General features: G+C 42.2%; 1 protein-coding gene across 3 annotated transcripts in view; it reads right to left on the minus strand.

Moving 5' to 3' along the window:
- Positions 1-24,773, minus strand: part of DGKB (diacylglycerol kinase beta) — a 396,795-nt gene that overhangs the window by 303,589 nt on the left and 68,433 nt on the right. For all 3 annotated transcript variants that reach the window (XM_075827771.1, XM_075827769.1, XM_075827770.1), the window contains exon 2: positions 12,752-12,983. In XM_075827771.1, coding sequence (XP_075683886.1) covers positions 12,752-12,830 — 79 coding nt within the window. In that variant the 5' untranslated portion in view covers positions 12,831-12,983. The remainder of the gene's footprint in view (positions 1-12,751; positions 12,984-24,773) is intronic.

A 24,773-nucleotide genomic window follows, 5' to 3' on the forward strand; every position in this document is an offset into this window, starting at 1 on the left:
TGCGTGATCCCCTTCGCATTAGTGCGATGTGTGTCGCAAATAGACGCTGTTAATCGGGTTTGGGAGCGGTCAGGGAGCAGGAGCTCTCACACCACGCGTCTCACCAGTTCCATGTCCAGGCCACGCCCCCATGCCATGGTTTTCTAATGTCATAATAAACTTTTACAATTGATCCCCTCTTCTCCAGCACTATAAATGCCAATAGTTAGGACCATGCGCTTCTTCAAACTAACTCCATAAATTACAACACTTTCTGTGGATATGAACTTTTATTTTACAGCATGAAATGACCTTCAATAATCTTCACTTCTGCTGCCAACACAGAGGACAAACAGATCAAATATTTATAATGTGCCTAAAACCCTGACAATACTGGAATGCATACAGAGCGGCACTGGGTGGAGGGATAATATCGCTGATAAATATTCATTATTGCAGGTGGCACTGAGCGTATGTACTATATCCTGCAAGTTGCAGCATAATCTGTCTAAACTTTTGGTCACAACTCCCTTAGGGGGGTCATGTGAAGACCTCCGGGCGGCCGCGAGCCACTCACTGATATCCTGCTATATCTGTGTCCTCAGGATGCAAATACTGTTGAATCCTTGCTCCAGCATTCACTATGCCGTGAGCGGTGAGCAATGAGCGGCTCGGAGCAGACAGGTGCAATGTAGTGGCATCATCGCAGCTGTCTGTGCCGAGCCACATACTGCCCAGACCGGAGGAGCAGAACGATCTCCTGCTGCACTCGTCGTGGGAACGGGGATAGGTGAGTAATTATGTTATCATTTTTTATTAGGCACTATTATACTGTATGGGGGGCAGCTTTGGGGGCAATATACTGGATATAGGGGGCCACCATGGGGCAATTTACTGAAAGGATGCAGCTGTGGGGGCATTATCCTGTGTGGGGGCAGCTATAGGGGCATTATCCTATGTGGGAGTAGATTTGGAAGCATTTTACAGTGTGGGGCAGATATGGGGGTATTATACTGTGTGGGGGGCACTAAGGGGTCATTATACTGCGTGGGGAAGCTATAGGGGCACTATACTGTGTGGGGGGCATTAAGGGGTCATCATACTGTGTGGGGGCACTGAGGGGTCATTATACTGTGTAGGGGCATATTTAGGGTCATTATACTGTGTGGGGGCACTAAGGGTTCATTATACTATGTAGGGGCAGATTTAGGGTATGTTCACACGTAGTCAACATAAACGTCTGAAAATCCAGAGCTGTTTTCAAGGGAAAACAGACCCTGCTTTTCAGACGTTTTTTTACCAATTCACATTTTTCGCGGCGTTTTCACGCCGTTTTCACAGCGTTTTTTACGTCCGTTTTTGGAGCTGTTTTCATTGGAGTCTATGAGAAAACAGCTCCAAAAACGTCCAAAGAAGTGTCCTGCACTTCTTTTTACGAGGCGTAATTTTACGCCTCGTAATTGCCGTACGACGCGTAAAATTACGCGTCGTGTGGACAATACAGCGTTATACCCATAGAAAGTAATGGGCAGATGTTTGACGACGTATTTGAGACGTATTTCCAGACGTAAAACGAGGCAAAATACGCCTCGTATACGTCTGAAATTTGGCCGTGTGAACATACCCTTAGGGTCATTATACTGTGTGGGGCAGCTATAAGGGCATTATACTGTGTGGGGCAGCTATAAGGGCATTATACTGTGTGGGGGCCATTAATGGTCATTGTGCTGTGTGGGGGGGAGCCCACTTAGATGTGTTTCACTCTTTTTGTGCTATACATCTAACTACGCCTCTGATGGCCACTGATGGACAGGTCAGGTCACATGACCCACCATTAGCGGCCATGGTCGGTCCTCCGTGATGCACAGCAGCAGGATACATTGAGTCCGCCCCATCCCCCGCCTGCACGATTATCATTGTTTTCGATGTTGCAGGGAATGGAGCTGAGTACCGGCATCTAACTACGAATGATGTTAACATAGGTCAGACTACCTGGTTTTGGCCGAATATGGGTCCCGGCGTCAGAAAGTTTGGGAACCACTGCTCTAGATTTTTGCAGACTTTACTGAGCAAAATGAACGGCTGATGATTTGTTTCTTTGTATCAGCGTCTTCCATTAACTTTACATATTTAAAAAGTGGGGAAAAAAAAGGAAATTCACATGGCGCTCTAGTCTTGTTCAATTCAATAATAACAGTGCCTCTAGTGGTTATTAATATAAATGTGACTGTACTCAGGTAGCAGAAATACGTCTGTCATGAAAAAGGAAGGTGCTCGTTTAACCCTTTCACTGCCAGGGGTTTCGGGACAATTTTCACACTTCTGACATACACCAAAAAAAATCGTATTATTACCCAATAGCCAAATATTTCCTAAAAGGTGACACCTGGCACATTGTGAAATTCCACCCAGCACTTGACACTCATAGGCGTCTTCATAAAATTTTACATTAAAGCGTGACGTTTCGTAAATTTTTTAAATAAAAATGTATGTTATGCCCTGGGGCCCGAGGGTTACGGAAAGGATGTGTAGAGGGGAGCAAACACCAGACCCTTCTGTCCTGGGTGGCATCTTAATAGGGGGTATATTTTGATATTTTGGGCCCCCTCTCATGTCTCATGTTATAAGATGTATAAAGGGGAACCTTGAATTATTAGGGTAGTTCTTACCCACAGTCCTGAATAAAGCCACAGACAACTGATTATGGTATCAGAAGATGAGCTGAGTATTGTCTCCACTAGAGGGCGCTGTGATCTATCCCAGCTTAATATAATCTTCAGACTGTCGCCATGGCCACTATATATTCTAGATTTAGACTTTATACAGTACATGTATTGGGATATACGAGAACATGAGGGCAGCAGCTGCAGATACGGATGTAGCCATCTTCATCTTGACTCTGAGAACTTGCCGCAGCGTGATATTACACAACAAAAGTCATCGAGCCCTTAACGACGTGCCACCTACATGTATGTGACTGACGTTAAGGGGAAGTATGGAGCGGGCTCACGGACTGAGCGCGCTCCATACTCAGCGGGTGACGGCCGTGTTATACAGCCAACACCCCACTGCAACGGGCGGAATCACTTTGTTTTTGCCAGTTTAACACCTTAAATGTCTCAGTCAATCGCGACCACGGCATTTAAATTGTTAGAATCAGGGGGGGCACCCCCTAAAGTACGCCATTGCGCCCCCCCCCCAACGATGGGATTGGCCGGTGACGACGGTTGTTATGGCAGCCTGGGGGCCTAATGAAGGCCCCCAGGTCTGCCATCTTTGTACTCCTTTGAAGCCCTGCCTCCGGCAGGAGACTGTCAGTATTACAATATACTGCAATACATTAGTATGGCAGTATATCATGCGAGCAATCCAACGATCACTGCTTCAAGTCCCCTAGGGGGCCTAATAAAAAAAAGTAAAAAACAGTTAAAGTTTTTTTTTATGTTCCAAAAAAATAAAATATTAAGAAAGTTAAAAAAAAAACTATTCCCATTTTTCCCTAAAGCAATGTAAACAAAACATAAAAATTTTGTATAGCCGTAATCGTATCAACCTGTAGAATAGGGTGAAGATGTCGTTTTTACCGCCTGATGGACGCCGTAAAAACAATACCCCCCACAATATGGCGTAATCGCTGTTTTTTGCCCATTTCATGCCACAAATAATTTTTTCCCAGCTTCCCAGTACATTATGCTGTACAATAAATGGTGCCATGGCAAACTGCAACTTGTCCCACAAACAACAAGCCTATGGATATGTCGATGAAGAAATAAAAAAGTTATGGCTTTTGGAAGGCAGGGAGGGAAAAACAAAAATGAAAAAACTAGTGGCTGTTGATGGATCTGACATTTTTACTATGAGCTCATCTTATTATCTTGAGTACATAATGATGACCAACGTTAAATGGGCTGTGGGTCCTTTATCCCTCTTTCTAATGCTCAACATTACATGCGGTGTGTGTGTTGGGTCGTTGTATGTTTGGGTGTGAAAGATGTTGTATGTTCGGTATGTGTTTATGAGTGTGTATTTATAGGCTGTATTTCATTGTAATGTCATCATAAATAAAATGTAAAAAAATCCTTAAATACAAATTAAAAAAAAAAGAACTTAAATCTCCAAGGAGACCATAGACATGAGATTTGTCATCCTCTGATCAGGCGCTGAGTGGGGCAGCAAAGGGCCGCTATGTAAAAACAGTATATTGACCCCTTGCTCTCTAAGGGTATGTTCACACAGAGTTTTTTGCAGGCAGAAAATTCTGCCTCAAAATTTCGTTTGGAATTTTGAGGCAGATTTTGATCTGCCTGCACGCCGTTTGCTGCGTTTTTCACTGCGTTTTTCGCTCGCGCCCGTTGAGCGCCAAGGGCAAAAACTCAGCAAAATACGCTTTCTCTGCCTCCCATTGATGTCAATGGGAGGTCAGAGACGTAAACGCCCAAAGATAGGGCATGTTGCTTATTTTTCCCACGAGCGTTTCTTTGCGCTCGTGGGAAAAAAACGGTTTCCGCTTCAAATAACGTGTCAAAAAAAACTCTGTGTGAACTAGGCCTATAGTTCATCATAAAGCATCTCCCATATGTCTCTCTCAATGCACCAGTTGATGTTATATAAGTATTATGAGTCATGGTTATTAGCGCAAGCCGTAATTCAGAATAAAAATAAACATATAAGATCTATCAAGAGTCGCCGGTCTGCTTCTTGATGGTTCACCATTTATTTTCCCACAATGCACATTGTAAAAATAAACTCAAAAATAATCTCGATGTTAATGAGTTAATCAACAATTGAAGATGCACCATATGGACAAAGGTATGAGGACCCCCCTCCTAATTATTGAGTTCAGGTGTTTCAGCAACACCCATTGCAAACAGTTGCATAAAATCAAGCACAAAGCCATGCAATGTCTATGAGCAAAGATTGTTATTAGTATGAGTCGTACTAAAGAGCTCAGTGACTTTTTATGTAGCACTATATATAGAATATACGGCACTCAGAACAATGGTGGTGCTCAAGTAGGATTTCACGCCGTAATAATATCAATTTAAAGAGGCTCTGTCACCAGATTTTGCAACCCCTACCTGCTATTGCAGCAGATAGGCGCTGCAATGTAGATTACAGGAACGTTTTTATTTTTAAAAAACGAGCATTTTTGGCCAAGTTATGACCATTTTTGTAGTTATGCAAATGAGGCTTGCAAAAGTCCAAGTGGGTGTGTTTAAAAGTAAAAGTCCAAGTGGGCGTGTATTATGTATTCTGCAGCAGCATCGGCGTCTTACCTGCAAACGCTGATGCTGCTGCAGAATCAACTGTAGCCTCTGGTGCCGATGTGGCCGTCACGATGCAGGACCTGTGAGTGACGTCACAGATCTGCACTGTCACAAGCTGGGCGTTCTGAAGAGAAGAGGATGTTACTTCTCATCAGAGCGCCCAGCTAGTAAAAGTAGTAAACACGCCCCGATGTATGCACATAATACACGCCCACTTGGACTTTTACTTTTAAACACGCCCAGTTGGACTTTTGCAAGCCTCATTTGCATAACTGCAAAAATGGTCATAACTTGGCCAAAAATGCTCGTTTTTTAAAAATAAAAACGTTACTGTAATCTACATTGCAGCGCCGATCTGCTGCAATAGCAGATAGGGGCTGCAAAATCTGGTGACAGAGCCTCTTTAAAGCTCAGCACTCAGGTTCTTGTTGAAAAAACGTGAATTTTTTTTTTGCAATCCACAATATTATTTCTGAAAGTTTTTGGTCTAGCAAGACCTTCAGCAGAACAAAAAGAAAAAAGAAAATATAATGTTATCGCTATATGTCACATTATTATCACGTAATTCAGAATCAGCGTTCTCAAAATTCTACATCTGTAATATAAACATTAGAGTGGATCTAAATATATCTAGTAAATACGTATATATCACCATCACTGAAACCTCAGCCGATATACGCTATAATTAATAATCATAGCTTATGTCCTCTGAAGTTTCAGTGAGCGCGAAATATACGTATTTACTAGATATATTTAGATCCACTCTAATGTTTATATTACAGATGTAGAATTTTGAGAACGCTGATTCTGAATTACGTGATAATAATGTGACATATAGCGATATAATTATATTTTCTTTACACGTGGCACTGTCATAAGAGGCCATCTTTACCACAAGTCAGTTTATGGAATTTACAATCTAGATCTGCCCTAATCACCTATGTTGTTATTTTTATTATCTGCTAAATCTGCCCCGATCACATGTATGTGTTATTATTATCCGCTAGATCTGCCCCGGTCACCTGTAAGTGTTATTATTATTTGATAGATCTGCCCCAGTCACCTGTAAGTGTTATTATTATATGCTAGATCTGCCCGCTCACCTGTAAGTGTTATTATTATCTGCTAGAATTGCCCCGGTCACCTGTAAGTGTTATTATTATCTGCTAGATCTGCCCGGGTCACCTGTAAGTATTATTATCTGCTACATCTTCCCCCGGTCACCTGTAAGTGTTATTATTATTTGCTAGATCTGCCCGCTCACCTGTAAGTGTTGTTATTATCTGCTAGATCTGCCCGGTCGCCTGTGAGTGCTATTATTATCTGCTAGATCTACCCCGGTCATCTGTAAGTGTTATTATCTGCTAGATCTACCCCGGTCATCTGTAAGTGTTATTATTATCTGCTAGATGTGCCCCAGTCACCTGTAAGTGTTATTATTATCTGATAGATCTGCTCCAGTCACTTGTAAGTGTTATTATTATCTGCTATATGTTCCCTTGGTCACCTGTAAGTGTTATTTTCTGCTAGATCTGCCCAAGTCACCTGAAAGTGTTATTATTATCTGCTATATCTGCCCGCTCACCTGTAAGTGTTGTTATTATTATCTGCTAGATCTGCCCGGTCACCTGTAAGTGCTATTATTATCTGCTAGATCTGCTCCAGTCATCTGTAAGTGTTATTATTATCTGCTAGATCTGCCCCAGTCACCTGTAAGTGTTATTATTATCTGATAGATCTGGTCCAATCAGCTGTAAGAGTTATTATTATTTGATAGATCTGCCACAGTCACCTGTAAGTGTTATTATTATCTGCTACATCTTCCCTTGGTCACCTGTATGTGTTGTTATTATTATCTCCTACATCTGCCCCGGTCACCTGTAAGTGTTATTATTATCTGATAGATCCGCTCCAGTCACCTGTAAGTGTTATTATTATTATCTGATAGATCTGCCCTGTTCACCTCTAAGCGTTATTATTATTTGCTAGATCTTCCCCCGGCACATATAAACATTATTATTCTAAAGCGGAAGCATCTAGGAGTAACAACAGCTCAGCCACGAAGCGGTAGACCATGCAAACTCACACAGCGGGATCGCCGAGTGCTAAAGTACCTGGAGCATAATCATCGCCTATCCTCTGTTGTATTACTTACTATAGATCCACACTGCCTCTGGAATTGACAACAGCACCAGAACATTGCGTCCGGAGCTTCAAGAAATGGGTTTCCAATTTTGCTGCACACAAATCTAAGACCACCATGCACAATGCCAAGTGACAGCTGGAGCGGTGTAAAGCACTGGGCTCTGGAGCAGCATTTTCTCTTGAGTGGTAATCATGTCTCACTATCTGGCAGTCTAATGTAGGAATCTGATTTTGGTGGATGCCCGGAGAACGCTGCCTAATGGAATGCATAGTGATTACTGAAAGTACCTTATTTTAAGTAAAGAGTAATGTTAAATCTGCAAGATACAAAGACATTTTACACATTTGTAGTTACAATCGTGGTAACAGTTTGGGGTTCAGCCGTTTCTGTTCCAGCATGACTGCGCCCCTTTTCACACAGCAAGCTACATAAGTACATGGGGTGAGGAGTTTGGCATGGAGGAACTCAAGAGGCTGCAGAGAGCCCTGACCTCAACCACATCCAACACCTTTGGGATGAATTGGAATGGCGATTGCGAGCCAGAACTTCTCCCCCAACATCACGGCCTGACCTCACAAATGCTCTTCTGGATAAATAGGAACAAATTCCCACAGACACAGTCCAAAATCTTGTAGAAAGCCTTCCGAGAAGAGCGGAGGCCGTTATAGCCACATGAAGACCCAACTCCATACTAGTAAAACACATGGTTTTAGAATGGGGTGGCCAACAGGCTCATATAGGTGAGCTGGTCAGGGGTCCACATACTTTGGTCATCTCGTGTGCAGCAATTCGGGAGGTAAATCAGCCGTAGAGAAAAACAGTAACACCTTCCTAAAATATTCATGATGGTATTATAGCTGCAGCACGTAAAGATTTTGTTTTCTAGCGCAGCATAAACTTTGCAGCATAATATCTCCAGTAACTACTCGCTATTATACGGTTCCAGTTGCTATGACAATCCATATACTGCAATGCTAAATGCAAATGGCAAACCTGTTATGAGTTGTGTCATAAAGAAGAAGGGCCATAGATACAATACCAACGTGGGTGGATTTCACTAACCGCTCTAACTGTTTGATAACGTTAATAACGAATAATATAATCTGTGAAAAACATTTCAAGGTCTAGAAGTCATTGTCAAGCTCCGGCAGCGTGAACGTCGCTCTCCGGTCTCTTCATACGGCATCATTTTATACTAATTTATAATCCTTATTGGTAAATGTAAACCACAAATTAAATTTTTTGTAAGGGGGAATCTAACAGAATGAGGGTGATGGGGTATGCAGCACTGCGCACATTTTAAACAGCACATGATGTGTGACCTATACTCAAGAGAGGGTAAAAAGAATGACTACTGCTCTGAGTAAATTTCTGGCTTAAAAATGTTTTTGCCGATTTGTGAGGCCTATTCAATCATTGGTTGGGAAAATGAACCTGAACACTTTAATTCTATTTGCTATATTTTCATATTTCTGTCTAAGGATAAGAACATAGGTACTATAGTACTGCCCCCTATTTACAAAGAATATAACTACTATAATACTGCCCCCTATTTACAAAGAATATAACTACTATAATACTGCCCCCTATATACAAGAATATAACTACTATAATAATGCCCTCTATATACAAGAATATAACTCCTATAATACTGCCCCTATATACAAGAATATTACTACTATAATACTGCCCCTATATACAAGAATATAACTATGAAAACACTGCCCCCTATATACAAGAATATATCTACTATAATACTGCCTCCTATATACAAGAATATAACTACTATAATACTGCCTCCTATGTACAAGAATATAACTACTATAATACTGCCCCCTATATACAAGAATATAACTACTATAATACTGCTCCCTATATACAAGAATATAACTACTATAATACTGCTCCCTATATACAAGAATATAACTACTATATTACTGCTCCCTATATACAGGAATATAACTACTATAATACTGCCCCTATATACAGGAATATAACTACTATAATACTGCCCCTATATACAAGAATATAACTACTATAATACTGCCCCCTATATACAGGAATATAACTACTATAATACTGCTCCTATATACAAGAATATAACTACTATAATACTGCCCCTATATACAAGAATATAACTACTATACTACTGCCCCCTATATACAAGAATATAACTACTATAATACTGCTCTCTATATACAAGAATATAACTACTATAATACTGCCTCCTATATACAAGAATATAACTACTATAATACTACCTCCTATATACAAGAATATAACTACTATAATACTGCCTCTATATACAAGAATATAACTACTATAATACTGCCCTCTATATACAAAAATATAACTACTATAATACTGCCTCCTATATACAAGAATATAACTACTATAATACTACTCCTATATACAAGAATATAACTACTATAATACTGCTGCTATATACAAGAATATAACTACTATAATACTGCCCCCTATATACAAGAATATAACTACTATAATACTGCTCCTATATAAAAGAATATAACTACTATAATACTGCCCCTATATACAGGAACATAACTACTATAAGGGCATGACCACACATGGCGGAATTCCTCCGCAACTGTCCGCATCAATGCCGCACCTAATCCGGGTTGCGGATTACGGCTGCGGATCTGCACAAAATGTGCAGAAAATTGATGCGGACTAGCTGCTGCGGACTGCGGGAAAAGTGCTTCTCTTCTCCCTATCAGTGCAGGATAGAGAGAAGGGACAGCACTTTCCCTAGTGAAAGTAAAAGAAATTCATACTTACCGCCCGTTGTCTTTATGACGCGTCCCTCCTTCGGCATCCAGCCCGACCTCCCTGGATGACGCGCCAGTCCATGTGACCGCTGCAGCCTGTGCTTGGCCTGTGATTGGCTGCAGCCGTCACTTACACTGAAACGTCATCCTGGGAGGCCGGACTGGAGACAGAAACAGGGAGTTCTCGGTAAGTACGAACTTCATTTTTTTTTACAGATACATGTATATTGGGATCGGTAGTCACTGTCCCGGGTGCAGAAACAGTTACTGCCGATCGCTTAACTCTTTCAGCACCCTGGACAGTGACTATTTACTGACGTCTCCTAGCAACGCTCCCGTCATTACGGGAGCCCCATTGACTTCCTCAGTCTGGCTGTAGACCTAGAAATACATAGGTCCAGCCAGAATGAAGAAATGTCAAGTAAAAAAAGCAAGACGCATCCGCAGCACACATGACATGTGCATGACAGCTGCGGACTTCATTGCGGAACTTTGAATCTCCATTGAAGTCAATGGAGAAATTCCGCCATGAGTCCGCAACCAGTCCGCCACTGCTCCGCAACATCCCTTGCATGCTGCGGACACCAAATTCCGCTCCGCAGCCTATGCTCCGCAGCGGAATTGTACGCATCGTGTAAACGAACACTGCTAAATTAAAGTGAAAGTCAATGGAGAAACGGCTCCGCTGCGGATTAACGCTGCGGAGTGTCCGCAGCGGAATTTAAGTGAAAATCCGCCATGTGTGAACCCGCCCTAATACTGCCCCCTATATACAAGAATATAACTACTATAATACTGCCCCTATATACAAGAATATAACGACTATAATACTGCTGCCTATATACAAGAATATAACTACTATAATACTGCTCCTATATACAAGAATATAACTACTATAATACTGCCTCCTATATACAAGAATATAACTACTATAATACTTCTCCTATATACAAGAATATAACTACTATAATACTGCCTCCTATATACAAGAATATAACTACTATAATACTTCTCCCTATATACAAGAATATAACTACTATAATACTGCTCCTATATACAAGAATATAACTACTATAATACTGCTCCTATATACAAGAATATAACTACTATAATACTGCTCCTATATACAAGAATATAACTACTATAATACTGCCTCCTATATACAAGAATATAACTACTATAATACTGCCCCTATATACAAGAATATAACTACTATAATACTGCTCCTATATACAAGAATATAACTACTATAATACTGCCTCCTATATACAAGAATATAACTACTATAATACTGCCCCTATATACAAGAATATAACTACTATAATACTGCCCCCTATATACAAGAATATAACTACTATAATACTGCCCTCTATATACAAGAATATAACTTCTATAATACTGCTCCTATGTACAAGAATATAACTACTATAATACTGCCTCCTATATACAAGAATATAACTACTATAATACTGCCCCTATATACAAGAATATAACTACTATAATACTGCTCCTATATACAAGAATATAACTACTATAATACTGCCCCCTATATACAAGAATATAACTACTATAATACTGCTCCTATATACAAGATATAGAATGTTATTTGCAGTGTGATCACTAGACAGATGTGTGGCAGGTTTCAGCTTCTAGTTACATTGGATAGATTGTATGTTACTCTTTGATAAATACACCTGTTATAAAATAATAGTATTTCCTATATGAATTTGGTTTAGTTTCCTCCTGATATATTTTTTAGGTTTCAGTTAAATAATGACAAGTCTTTTCCTTGGGGTTTTGCTCAATTCTGTTCTACATTCTCTTGTGATTTCATGTTCAGCATTTGGGATAATGTGAAGTCTTTTGATTAGAATGATTCTGAATCATGCTTAATATATCTTGTCATATGACGGCTGATACTTCACACATCGTTCATGTCTGCCCCGCTAATGTTATCAGAGGCTCTGCTCAGAATACAACTTAATTATTAATTATTACATTTTAACCAATGGCGTTGCTATAGAGGGCGATACCAAGTGAGAAATATGTATTCAGCTGTCCTGCAGTGTAATTAGATGATAGATAGATAGATAGATAGATAGATAGATAGATAGATAGATAGATAGATAGATAGATAGATAGATAGATAGATAGATAGATAGATAGATAGATAGATAGATAGATAGATAGATAGATAGATAGGATTTTAAATATAAAGTTGAGTCATTTTGAAAATACATTCCACTACTTATTTGCTTGGATAATTTTTTCAAAAATCATTGGCCCAAAAAGCCACATAACCCCTTTTTGATGTGTGTGATTTTTTTTTAGATGAGATGGTTTGTCCACATTAGTATTAAATGGGCAGTCAGGTAACTATGCCAAGAAGGGCCGCACTGTCCTTGCTAATTAACCTTCATAATTATCAGATCGGAATATAAAGATATAAACTAGACTGATGTGCCCCCGAGGTAACGCTCGGTCGCCGCTTACATTTACTCCAGAACGTTTCTGCTGTTCATTGGAAATGAAGTGTGAAGATTAAAATATTCTACACAAATTATACTTACATTCTGCATACTTTTGAAGTTGAGAAAATTCTGCAGGGCTGAGATTGACCCACTTTTCTTGGTTAGTCATTATGGTCATAGAGATTCCAGTTGCAAAAAAGGACAAGTGTGACAGTCTGATGGCAGAAATAATTGATGTAATTTTATTCCGATCCCCAAGAGTCCTTAGTCCGCAGTGAAGGGATAATTACAGAGATGAAATCCTCTATGAAGTCATTGTGCGCTCAAAACCCTGAAATGGAGAGAAAATACAATTAAATATTTTAAAACGATTTTTTCCCTTTATTTAAAAAAATAATAATATAATCTTTTTTCTTCTGCATTGGGTATATATATATATATATATATATATATATATATATATATATATATAAATATTAACTCTTTTACTGCCACGGATATATTGAATACACCATGACTTTAAATGATTGCCGCCACCGAAATATAAACACTAGAACTAACTTCATATTAAAGCCCAGAATATTTTAAATGACACCAGGATCAAAGCTCTAGGTGCGATATTCGGGGATCAGGATAAAAACGTGTTAACGTCTTGTTGCTGTGTCTGTGTAGGGGAGAGTGTGGGAGGGGAAGTTCCAAGTGAGAGCAGGAAGAAAGAACACAGCCTGTTACTATCACCTTTGCCCAGTACTGCCTCCAGTGACCACAGAGGGGCAATACAGGAACTTTTCTTTATGTTATCACCCCTCTTACCAATCATCTTATGTTTTATATGTCTCATTATTACATTTAACGGGATTTAGGTGTTTTTTTTGTCTTGTTTTTTATATAAAAGAGGTAAAATCAGGCCATTAGTCAACTTAAATGTTTATGGACAACTAAATCTTAGATTTTGTGAAGATATGTGTATGTAGACATGGAGTCAGTGGCATGGATGAATGAACTCTGCACTTTCTAAACTTTTTTTTTTTTTTAAGAGGTGTTGTGTATCTCTCTGATTGAATCAAACTTTTAGATACAAAAATGACTTTTTATAAAAAATGTTTACAAACTGTTACAAAATTGCATGAAGGCGCCCATGAGTATAAAGGTGCTGGGTGACATTTTACAATGTGCCCGGTGTCTACATTGAGGAAATATATGTGTAAGGAACAAAAATATGTTTTTTTTTTCTTTATAATTTTTTGTGTGTATCAAAGTGTGAAAATTGTCCCGATACCCATGTCGAAATGCCCTTTAAATTGTGCAATCAAGCCAAATGTACGAAGAGGGATGGACACTTTCACACATTGAAGTAAATGTATACAGTGCTGGCTCAAGTTCTGGAGAAAATACTAGGCAAGATATTATGTGGGGCCAATTATGTATAGGCTACACTGTGCTAAAAAAAACAACCTATATACAGTATAGTCATCCCGACGATAGTCCTTAAAAAAAATTCTCAAAGAAACAGTACAGTTGTATGCAAGTCATAATCACACCACTATACAATGCCCAAGTAATACCTCTATATAGTGGTCAAATTACGGTGTCATGCTATTTCCATACATACATTCCGAAAATAATACCACCAAAGCATCTAATCAACAGTCCTACTGTATACAGTCCACAAATAATACCAAGGTAGAGAGTATCTAACGAATACTGCCATATGGTGACACAATAAAACCACTGCACAAAGTAACAGTACCACACTGTGCCCAATCAATACAGCCATACAGTGTAAAATAACCACCACAATATAACCTGCCGAAAAAAAAATGCTCAAGGACCACGTGCCCACGGCTGTTGATGAAGGTACATCCGGGACGTGTAGTTCACTCCTCATTGTCAGGGAGGGATACAATGCTCCTGTTGGAGGAAGCCCTGGAGCACTTACCTTTTTTGCCCCCCTTGTAATCAGACAAAATTGGGACCCAATATCTAACTCCCAAAAACTTTTGTACTTTTTGGGTGTCAACACAACAAATACCAAACCTGCCTGTCCCTATAATTATCCCGAGGCCCTTATCATGAAAATCGTACCATAGAAATACTGCATAACCATTCGAAACCTTTGCAGGTTCTTTTGATACTTAATACATTTCCTATAAGAAAATAAAAAAAGTAATAGAGCATTCATAGTAAAAGAACATGATCTCGTTTCCCTGAAGACCGTTTTGAAATTTTTGAAGTCAGAACATCAGTTTAGACCAGCTGTAGTGTCTGTGAATATCAAAAACAACCAATAAGCAAGAATTCCCAGATCATACTGTCACTATAAGACACAGAAGAACAGAGACGCAAAAGGCCAAAAACAATCATAAATATTCCCCATATGTAACACTTTTCAAAAATTCATCCCTATTCCCCATTCTGTTTCATGTATTACATTCTCCTCACTTGGGCGATTTTCCAATCTACAATCGTCTGTTTGCGCACGCATCACGTTAAAAATGACGGACCCAATTCGGATGGAGTTTTTAGAGAAACATAGGGGTCAACTTGAAGTAACATTTCGTTTTTATTTCATCGCAATCGGTTCACTCAATCAGAACATATGCAAACTTAATGTTTTCAAAAATTCATTTACATTGCATTAGCACAACCACAAAGACATGGAAACCATGGCAACCAATCCCATTTTTTCTTTCATTTTGTATTTTCTTGGAAAAATAGACACCAGTAGGTTGCTCTGGGCAACTGCTCCAAATCTCATCTATACTGATTGCTATATAAGGGAGAGGTTGCAATCAATCAGATTGCTGCAAATTTTTCAAACTACCTCAAACAAATTACAGCTGTGATCTGATTGGTTGCTAAGGACAACAACTCCAACTTTCCTCTATATTGTTTTTTTTTATGCATCGGAGGCGCATATAACTACCAATCAGGTTTCTGCTTTCATTGTGCAAGCTGCCTCAGAAAAAAAGAACTGTAATCTGATTGGTTGTTATGGACAACAGCTCCAACATTTCTCTACATTGACTTTTACACATAGTAAGGAGATATAGCAACCAATCAGATTGCTGCTATCATGCACCTGCTGCCAGCTGCTTTGCGCACGCACGGCCGGCTCTATGTGGCCCTCTCGCGTGTTAGCAACTCCACCAATCTTTATGCGCACATTTCCTGGTGGTCCTACTGCTAACATTGAAGCGTTGTCGTAGTCAACCTGACTACTGAAAGAAAACTATTTTTAATTGAAGCTTGTTTATTGCCTTTGTTTTTTTCACTTTGTTTTGAGTATGGTCCAGGGCAAGGAGTATACTTATAAAAAACGTCAGTGGTACGTTTTTCAGTGGTCTGCGCGTACGAAGTCGCGGGCACAGTTTTTCAGTGGTCTGCGCGTACGAAGTCGCGGGCACAGTTTTCAGTGGTCTGCGCGTACGAAGTCCCGGGCACAGCTAGTATAACATAACATACAATAAAAAGAGAGTCCTCCGAGACGTTGAGCGTTGTGACAAGCCAGGGATCAGGTAACGGAGGTCAGACAGGATCTGTATGTGATTCAAAGGAGAACCCAGAAGAGAAGTCAGGGAATCCGGTCAAAACAGTTCAATAATAAAGCAACAATAAAAAAAACTAAACAATCATGGTAGAAAAGTTCTAGAACTGGTACGGAGGCCGGTACTGAACTGCTTTAAATGGCCTGCATAGGATATTGATTGGCTGGTTAGCCGCACAAACACGCTATACCTGTCTGCCCACGGAACGGTTCATTGTGGCGGGGTGGGAAGGAGAAGCGGCGCTGAAGTGTGAAAAGGTAAGTAAGTGACAAAACAAAAATGTGGGGTTACCAACTAATTGTGGGTAGTTCCCAGAAGTAGACCCTATTACAAAGGTCTAAAAGGTGTACCCATAGTATGAAAAGGGATATCCTAAATGAGACTCAATTTGAGAAATCACTCAAGAACAAGGAGGCAAACAGATGTTCATATTATAGTTATTTCACAGAAAGTATGGTAGATGCTCAAAAAGATCTTCCACCAAAATGTATTGAAAAATTAACTAATTTTATTGAAAAATAAAATTAAAGGGTATGTCCAGCTCTAAACACCACTTTATAGTATACACAGTTCGGTGTCAGCATACACCGTGTTCCAAATTATTATGCACATTGGATTTAAGTGTCATAAACATTTAATTATTAGTTTTTCAATGAAACTCATGGATGGTCTTGTGTCTTAGGGCTCTTTGGATCATTGTAATCAATCTCAGACACCTGTGATAATTAGTTTGCCAGGTGTGCCCAATCAAAGGAAAACTACTTAAGAAGAACGTTCCACATTATTAAGCAGGCCACAGGTTTCAAGCAATATGGGAAAGAAAAAGGATCTTTCTGCTGCCGAAAAGCGTGAAATAGTGCAATACCTTGGACAAGGTATGAAAACTGTAATGACAGGGATAGGGAAACAGACAAGTGCGCCCTAAACTACCCGCCACTCAGTCCCTGCCTACTTGCAACAACCTGCCCTAGGCGACGGGGTACAACTGGGCGACGGTCCCTACACTCAATAAGTGCACGACAGACAACCAGACAAGGAAACACAGAACAAAGGGAAACGGGGCAGTTGCCCACGGCAACACCGTGAGCAACAAGAGTAGTAAACGAGCCGAGTCAAACCAGGAGAGTACGAGGTGCCAAACACAGAGCAGGAGAGTAGTGAACAAGTCGAGTCAAACCAGGAGTGTACGAGGTACCAAACGCAGAGCAGAAGAGTAGTCAGTAAGCCAGGGTCAATACGAAACAGGGACAAGTAGTTCAAGAAGCTGCAGCAGGGCCAGGAAACCAACAGAGAAGAATTACAAGCAAGGAGGAACAGGAAAGGCAGGTATAAATAGACAGAGGGCGGGAGCTAGCTCCGTCTGGCCAGGCTGTGATAGGCTCTCCCACTCCTAAGCCTGCCATCCTGAGTGGTGGAAGATGGAGTCAGTCTCACAGACATAGAAGCAGGTGCAGACTGATTACCTATGGGCGTGGATACAGAAGCTGTGCCTGGCAGATCCTTAACAGTACCCCCCCCCCTTTTATGAGGGGCCACCGGACCCTTTCTAGATGGACCTGGTTTATTGGGGAAATGAAGGTGGAACCTCCTGACTAATACCCCAGCGTAAACATCCCGGGCGGGTACCCAAGTCCTCTCCTCCGGCCCTTATCCTCTCCAATAGACCAGGTACTGGAGGGAGCCTTGGACCATCTTGCTGTCCACAATCTTGGCCACCTCGAATTCTACCCCCTCAGGGGTGAGAATGGGGACAGGAGGTTTCCTCGAGGGAGCCAAGGACGGGGAGCAGCATTTAAGGAGGGAGGCATGAAACACGTCGTGTACTCGAAAAGATGGGGGCAACTCCAGTCAGAAGGAGACAGGATTGAGGACTTCAATGACCTTGTACGGCCCTATAAACTGGGGAGCAAACTTCTTGGACGGGACTTTAAGGCGCAAGTTCTTTGACGATAGCCACACCAGATCCCCGACCATAAACAAGGGGTTAGCAGAACGTCTTCTATATGCCTGAGTTTTTTGTATGCTCTGGGACGCCTCTAGGTTCTTCTGAACCTGGGCCCAGACTGTGCACAGTTCCCGATGAACGACCTCTACCTCGGGATTGTTGGAACTACCAGGTGAAACGGAGGAGAACCGTGGATTAAACCCAAAATTACAGAAAAAGGGGGAGACCCCTGACGAGTTACTGACCCGGTTATTAAGGGAAAATTCGGCGAGGGGAATCAATGAGACCCAATCATATTGACAGTCAGAGATAAAACACCTTAAATATTGTTCTAGAGACTGATTAGTCCTCTCGGTTTGGCCATTAGTTTCAGGATGGAAGGCAGAGGAGAAGGACAGATCAATCTCCAACTTTTTACAGAAGGCTCTCCAAAACAAAGAAACAAATTGTACCCCTCTGTCAGAAACAATATTGACAGGGACCCCATGGAGACACAGGATGTGTTTGACAAACAAGGTAGCTAACGTCTTAGCATTGGGTAGTGTTTTGAGGGGCACAAAGTGGCACATCCTACTGAAGCGGTCTACTACCACCCACACCACCGACTTGCCTTGAGATGGAGGCAAATCGGTGATAAAATCCATGGAGATATGGGTCCAAGGTATCTGGGGAATGGGCAAAGAACGTAGTAAGCCCGCTGGTCGGGACCTGGGAGTCTTAGACCTAGCACAAACCTCACAAGCGGCGACGTAGGCCTTAACGTCTTTAGGCAACCCAGGCCACCAATAGTTTCTGGCAATGAGGTGCTTGGTACCCAGGATGCCTGGATGACCAGATAGTGCGGAGTCATGACTCCGCACTAAGTACCCTTAGCCGGAATTGCAGGGGAACAAACAGCTTGTTCTCAGGAAGGTTCCCGGGAGCTGAACCTTGATCAGCAGCAATTTCAGAGCCTAAATCAGAATCAATAGAGGAAATGATTATACCTGGAGGCAAAATACAAGCAGGATCTTCCTCCGAAGGAGGGCTGGCCATGAAGCTATGCGACAGTGCATCAGCCTTAATATTTCTAGACCCAGCCCTATAGGTAACCAAAAAATTGAATCTGGTAAAAAATAACGCCCATCGAGCTTGTCTCGGGTTTAGCCTCCGGGCCGATTCTAGGAAAACCAGATTCTTGTGGTCGATAAGGACCATTACCTGGTGCCTAGCCCCCTCCAGGAAGTGGCGCCACTATTCAAATGCCCATTTAATGGCTAAGAGTTTGCGGTTGCCAATATCATAGTTACTCTCAGTGGGCGAAAACTTCCTGGAGAAGTAGGCACAGGGACGGAGATGGGTGAGGGACCTGGTACCCTGGGACAAGACAGCCCCCACTCTCACCTCGGACGCGTCAACCTCCACGATAAATGGCTCCATTTGGTTGGGCTGAACCAACACCGGGGCCGAGATAAAGCACTTCTTAAGGACCTCAAAAGCCTGGACAGCCTCAGGAGGCCAGCGGAGGAGATTAGCACCCTTGCGAGTGAGGTCCGTAAGAGGCTTAGCGATGACCGAGAAGTTAGCAATAAATCTCCTGTAATAATTAGCGAACCCCAAGAAGAACTGTAACACCTTCAGGGAGGCAGGTTGGAGCCATTCCGCCACAGCCTGGACCTTGGCGGGGTCCATGCGGAATTCATGAGGAGTGAGGATTTGACCCAAAAATGGTATCTCCTGCACCCCAAACACACATTTTCGGTCTTCGCAAACAGTTTGTTTTCCCGAAGGACCTGGAGCACCTTCCTGACATGCTCAATGTGGGAGGACCAGTCCTTGGAAAACACAAGTATGTCATCAAGGTACACTACAAGAAATACCCCCAGGTAATCTCTTAAAATCTAATTTATGAAATTCTGAAAGACCGCGGGAGCATTACACAACCCAAAGGGCATGACGAGGTATTCAAAATGACCTTCGGGCGTGTTAAGCGCAGTCTTCCACTCATCCCCCTCTTTGATGCGGATAAGGTTATACGCCCCCCCCCCCCGTAGATCAAACTTAGAGAACCATTGGGCCCCCTGAACCTGATTAAAGAGATCAGGAATCAAAGGAAGGGGATACTGGTTCCTTACAGTGACCTTATTCAAGTTACGGTAGTCAATGCATGGCCTAAGACCACCATCCTTCCCTACGAAGAAGAAGCCAGCACCTACCGGAGAAGTAGAGGGGCGAATGTAACCCTTGGCCAGGCATTCCTGGATATACTCTCTCATGGCTTCATGTTCGGGACAAGAGAGATTAAATATCCTACCCTTAGGGAGCTTAGCTCCTGGTACCAAATCGATAGCGCAATCGTATTCTCTATGAGGAGGTAACACTTCGGAGGCCTCCTTAGAGAAAACATCAGCGAAGTCCTGAACAAACTCAGGTAGCGTGTTCACCTCCTCAGGGGGAGAAATAGAATTAACAGAAAAACATGACGTCAAGCATTCATTACCCCATTTGGTAAGCTCCCCAGTATTCCAGTCAAACGTGGGATTATGCAACTGCAACCAGGGAAGGCCTAAAACCAAATCGGACGATAATCCCTGCATCAACAGTACAGAACACTGCTCCAAATGCATGGAGCCAACAAGGAGTTCAAAAACAGGGGTATGCTGTGTAAAATAACCATTAGCAAGAGGAGTGGAGTCGATACCCACTACCGGGACAGGTTTAGGCAAATCAATCAAAGGCATAGCTAGAGACATAGCAAATTCCACAGACATGATATTAGCAGACGACGCTGAATCCACGAAGGCACTGCCGGTAGCAGACCTACCACCAAAAGAGACCTGAAAGGGAAGCAAGATTTTATTATGTTTCATATTTACGGGAAATACCTGTGCGCCCAAGTGACCTCCCCGATGATCACTTAGGCGCGGAAGTTTTCCGGCTGCTTATTCTTACGCCTAGGACAGGTGTTCACTTGATGCTTGTCATCCCCCCAATAGAAGCAGAGACCATTCTTCCTGCGGAACTCTCTACGTTGTTGGGGGGACACGGAGGCCCCGAGTTGCATAGGTACCTCTGAGTCTTCCGTGGAAGAACAAAGCAACGGAACCTCGGGAGGCATCATGGGGGAGTCAGAGGAGAAAACACGAAAACGTTCACGTTGTCGTTCCCTGAGACGTCGGTCAAGTCGTACCGCTAAAGCCATAACCTGGTCTAGGGAGTCAGAAGAGGGATAGCTAACTAGCAGGTCTTTCAGGGCGTTCGACAGACCCAACCTAAACTGGCACCTTAAGGCAGGGTCATTCCACCGAGAAGCTACGCACCACTTCCTAAAGTCAGAACAATACTCCTCAACAGGTCTCTTACCCTGACGTAAGGTCACCAGCTGACTCTCGGCAAAGGCAGTCCTGTCAGTCTCGTCATAAATGAGTCCGAGAGCAGAAAAGAAAAGATCAACGGAGGAAAGGTCAGGGGCGTCAGGAGCCAAGGAGAAGGCCCATTCTTGGGGCCCTTCCTGGAGCCGGGACATATTTATACCCACCCGCTGGCTCTCAGAACCTGAGGAGTCGGGCTTTAAATGAAAATAGAGCCTACAACTCTCCCGAAAGGAGAGAAAAGTCTTCCGGTCCCCTGAGAACCGGTCAGGCCACTTGAGGTGGGGTTCAAGAGGTGAGGTGAGGGACACTACCACTGCACGCCCCGCTCAGGGATATTTAAACGTGTGGTGTATCCCCCAATTTAGCGCCAAAAAGGAGCGGAAACCCGCCATTCTTATTTACAGCGCCGATCTTCTGGACATACCAGAAACCGGGGTAACAAGGTATGCCTGACAACGATTCTGAACTCAATATATTATAATTGTGGTCTTATGTTATGCTAGCTAGCACTAAACTGATAATCTCTGCAGACCATAAATGCTTGCCATACTATGCTATTATGTTATGTTATTGTGCTATTATGTTGCCCTTAGGGATGTGCCTATTTGACAGCAAAAGATACTGCTTTACCCTTCTCTTTTTCTTAACGATCTATGTATAGATATCTCTATTTGTTAACACAGTCTCTGTAGAACTGTCCATGCTGCCTATATGAGGAACTCACTATATTATCACATACCTGATTATATTATTGTACCTGGGATGAGGCTGTCATCCGTACATACTGTTCTTGCTTGATTATTTATCCTGTGGCATTTCACAGCACAATTCTGTTCTTTGATTTATTTTATTTTCTATATTTTATTTTCCTTACTTACGTTATTCTAAATCTTTGACCAATGTACGTATATGATGCAAATATACCAATGTATAAATATTCTGTATACTTATAGTGCCTGACGAAGGTCCTTTGACCGAAATGTTGCACCTAACCCTTGGCATCAAAGATAATAAAAATTTCAAGAATTCATTACTTACGACTCAGTGTGCCGAATACTTTTTCACAATACGATTGGGTTGGGACCCTATTCGTGCACCTACCCGGATATAGTGCATTCCGAACCAATTTCTACTACCATGGTAGCATCAGGCTGGTTGACCCTCTGAGCCAGGGCCTTGACCTGTAGGGAGAGACCCTGCATTTGCTGAACCAGGGTCTCAAGGGGGTCCATAGTGGTGTGAGGGACCAGGGTAGAGTAGGTATATGGGCTTGTGATTATGTAATGACAGGGATAGGGAAACAGACAAGTGCGCCCTAAACTACCCGCTACTCAGTCCCTGCCTACTTGCAACGACCCGCCCTAGGCGACGGGGTACAACTGGGCGACGGTCCCTACACTCAATAAGTGCACGACAGACAACCAGACAAGGAAACACAGAACAAAGGGAAACGGGGCAGTTGCCCACGGCAGCACCGAGAGCAACAAGAGTAGTAAACGAGCCGAGTCAAACCAGGAGAGTACGAGGTGCCAAACACAGAGCAGGAGAGTAGTGAACAAGCCGAGTCAAACCAGGAGTGTACGAGGTACCAAACGCAGAGCAGAAGAGTAGTCAGTAAGCCAGGGTCAATACGAAGCAGGGACAAGTAGTTCAAGAAGCTGCAGCAGGGCCAGGAAACCAAAAGAGAAGAATCACAAGCAAGGAGGAACAGGAAAGGCAGGTATAAATAGACAGAGGGCGGGAGCTAGCTCCGTCTGGCCAGGCTGTGATAGGCTCTCCCACTCCTAAGCCTGCCATCCTGAGTGGTGGAAGATGGAGTCAGTCTCACAGACATAGAAGCAGGTGCAGACTGATTACCTATGGGCGTGGATTCAGAAGCTGTGCCTGGCAGATCCTTAACAAAAACATTGGATATTTCAAGAAAACTTAAGCGTGATCATCGCACTGTGAAAAGATTTGTGGCTGATTCAGAGCACAGACGGGTTCGTTCAGATAAAGGCAAAATGAGGAAGGTTTCTGCCAGACAAATTAATAGGATTAGGAGAGCAGCTGCTAAAATGCCATTGCAAAGCAGCAAACAGGTATTTGAAGTCGCTGGTGCCTCTGGAGTAATGTGAACCTCAAGGTGTAGGATCCTCCAGAGGTTTGCAAGTGTGCATAAAGCTATTATTCGGCCACCCCTAAACAATGCTCACAAGCAGAAACTGTTGCAGTGGGCTCAGAAATACATGAAGACTAATTTTAAAACCGTGTTGTTTACTGATGAGAGCCGTGCAACCCTGGATGGTCCAGATGGATGGAGTAGTGGATGGTTGGTGAATGGCCACCCTGTCCCAACAAGGCTGCGACGTCAGCAAGGAGGTGGCAGAGTCATGTTTTGGGCTGGAATCATGGGGAGAGAGATGGTAGGCCCCTTTAGGGTCCCTGACGGTGTGAAAATGACCTTTGCAAAGTACGTAGAGTTTATTACTGACCACTTTCTTCCGTGGTACAAAAAGAAGAACCGTGCCTTTCGTAGCAAAATTATCTTCATGCATGACAATGCACCGTCTCATGCTGCAAAGAATACCTCTGTGTCATTGGCTGCTATGGGCATAAAAGGAGAGAAACTCATGGTGTGGCCCCCATGTTCCCCTGACCTAAACCCTATTGAGAACCTTTGGAGCATCCTCAAGCAAAATATCTATGAGGGTGGGAGACAGTTCACATCAAAACAGAAGCTCTGGGAGGTGATTCTGACATCCTGCAAAGATATTCAAGCAGAAACTGTCCAAATACTCACAAATTCAATGGATGCAAGAATTGTGAAGGTGATATCAGAGAAGGGGTCCTATGTGAACATGTAACTTGGCCTGTTACGTTTTTTTTGATTGAAAGAGCTTTTGATTTCTGTAACTATGACCTCCTGATGCTGCAAATTCAACAAATTACCATTTTAGTTCTCTTTACAACCTTTAAAATGTTTTGATCTTTGTTGTGCATAATAATGTGAAAAATTTTGAGTTTTTTACTTCTAAAAAAAAAACCTGTTATCATTAGGAGATTTGTTCAATAAAATTTGAATTATACTCCAACGGTTGATGGTTTGAAGATTATAATGACTGTCATTTGCATCGACTATTTAGGAAAATCAGCGAAAAATAACATTTGCATAATAATTTGGAACGCGGTGTAGAGCCTGCTCTGGGGATTTGCTTTCTGGGCAGAGTCACCAGGCACTGTACAGTATTCTGTCCCTCTGTATTATAGGAGATCCGTTAAGCTCAAAGGGATGT

Source organism: Rhinoderma darwinii, chromosome 5 (assembly GCF_050947455.1).
Source record: "Rhinoderma darwinii isolate aRhiDar2 chromosome 5, aRhiDar2.hap1, whole genome shotgun sequence".
In the NCBI taxonomy this organism is placed as follows: Eukaryota; Metazoa; Chordata; class Amphibia; order Anura; family Rhinodermatidae; genus Rhinoderma; species Rhinoderma darwinii.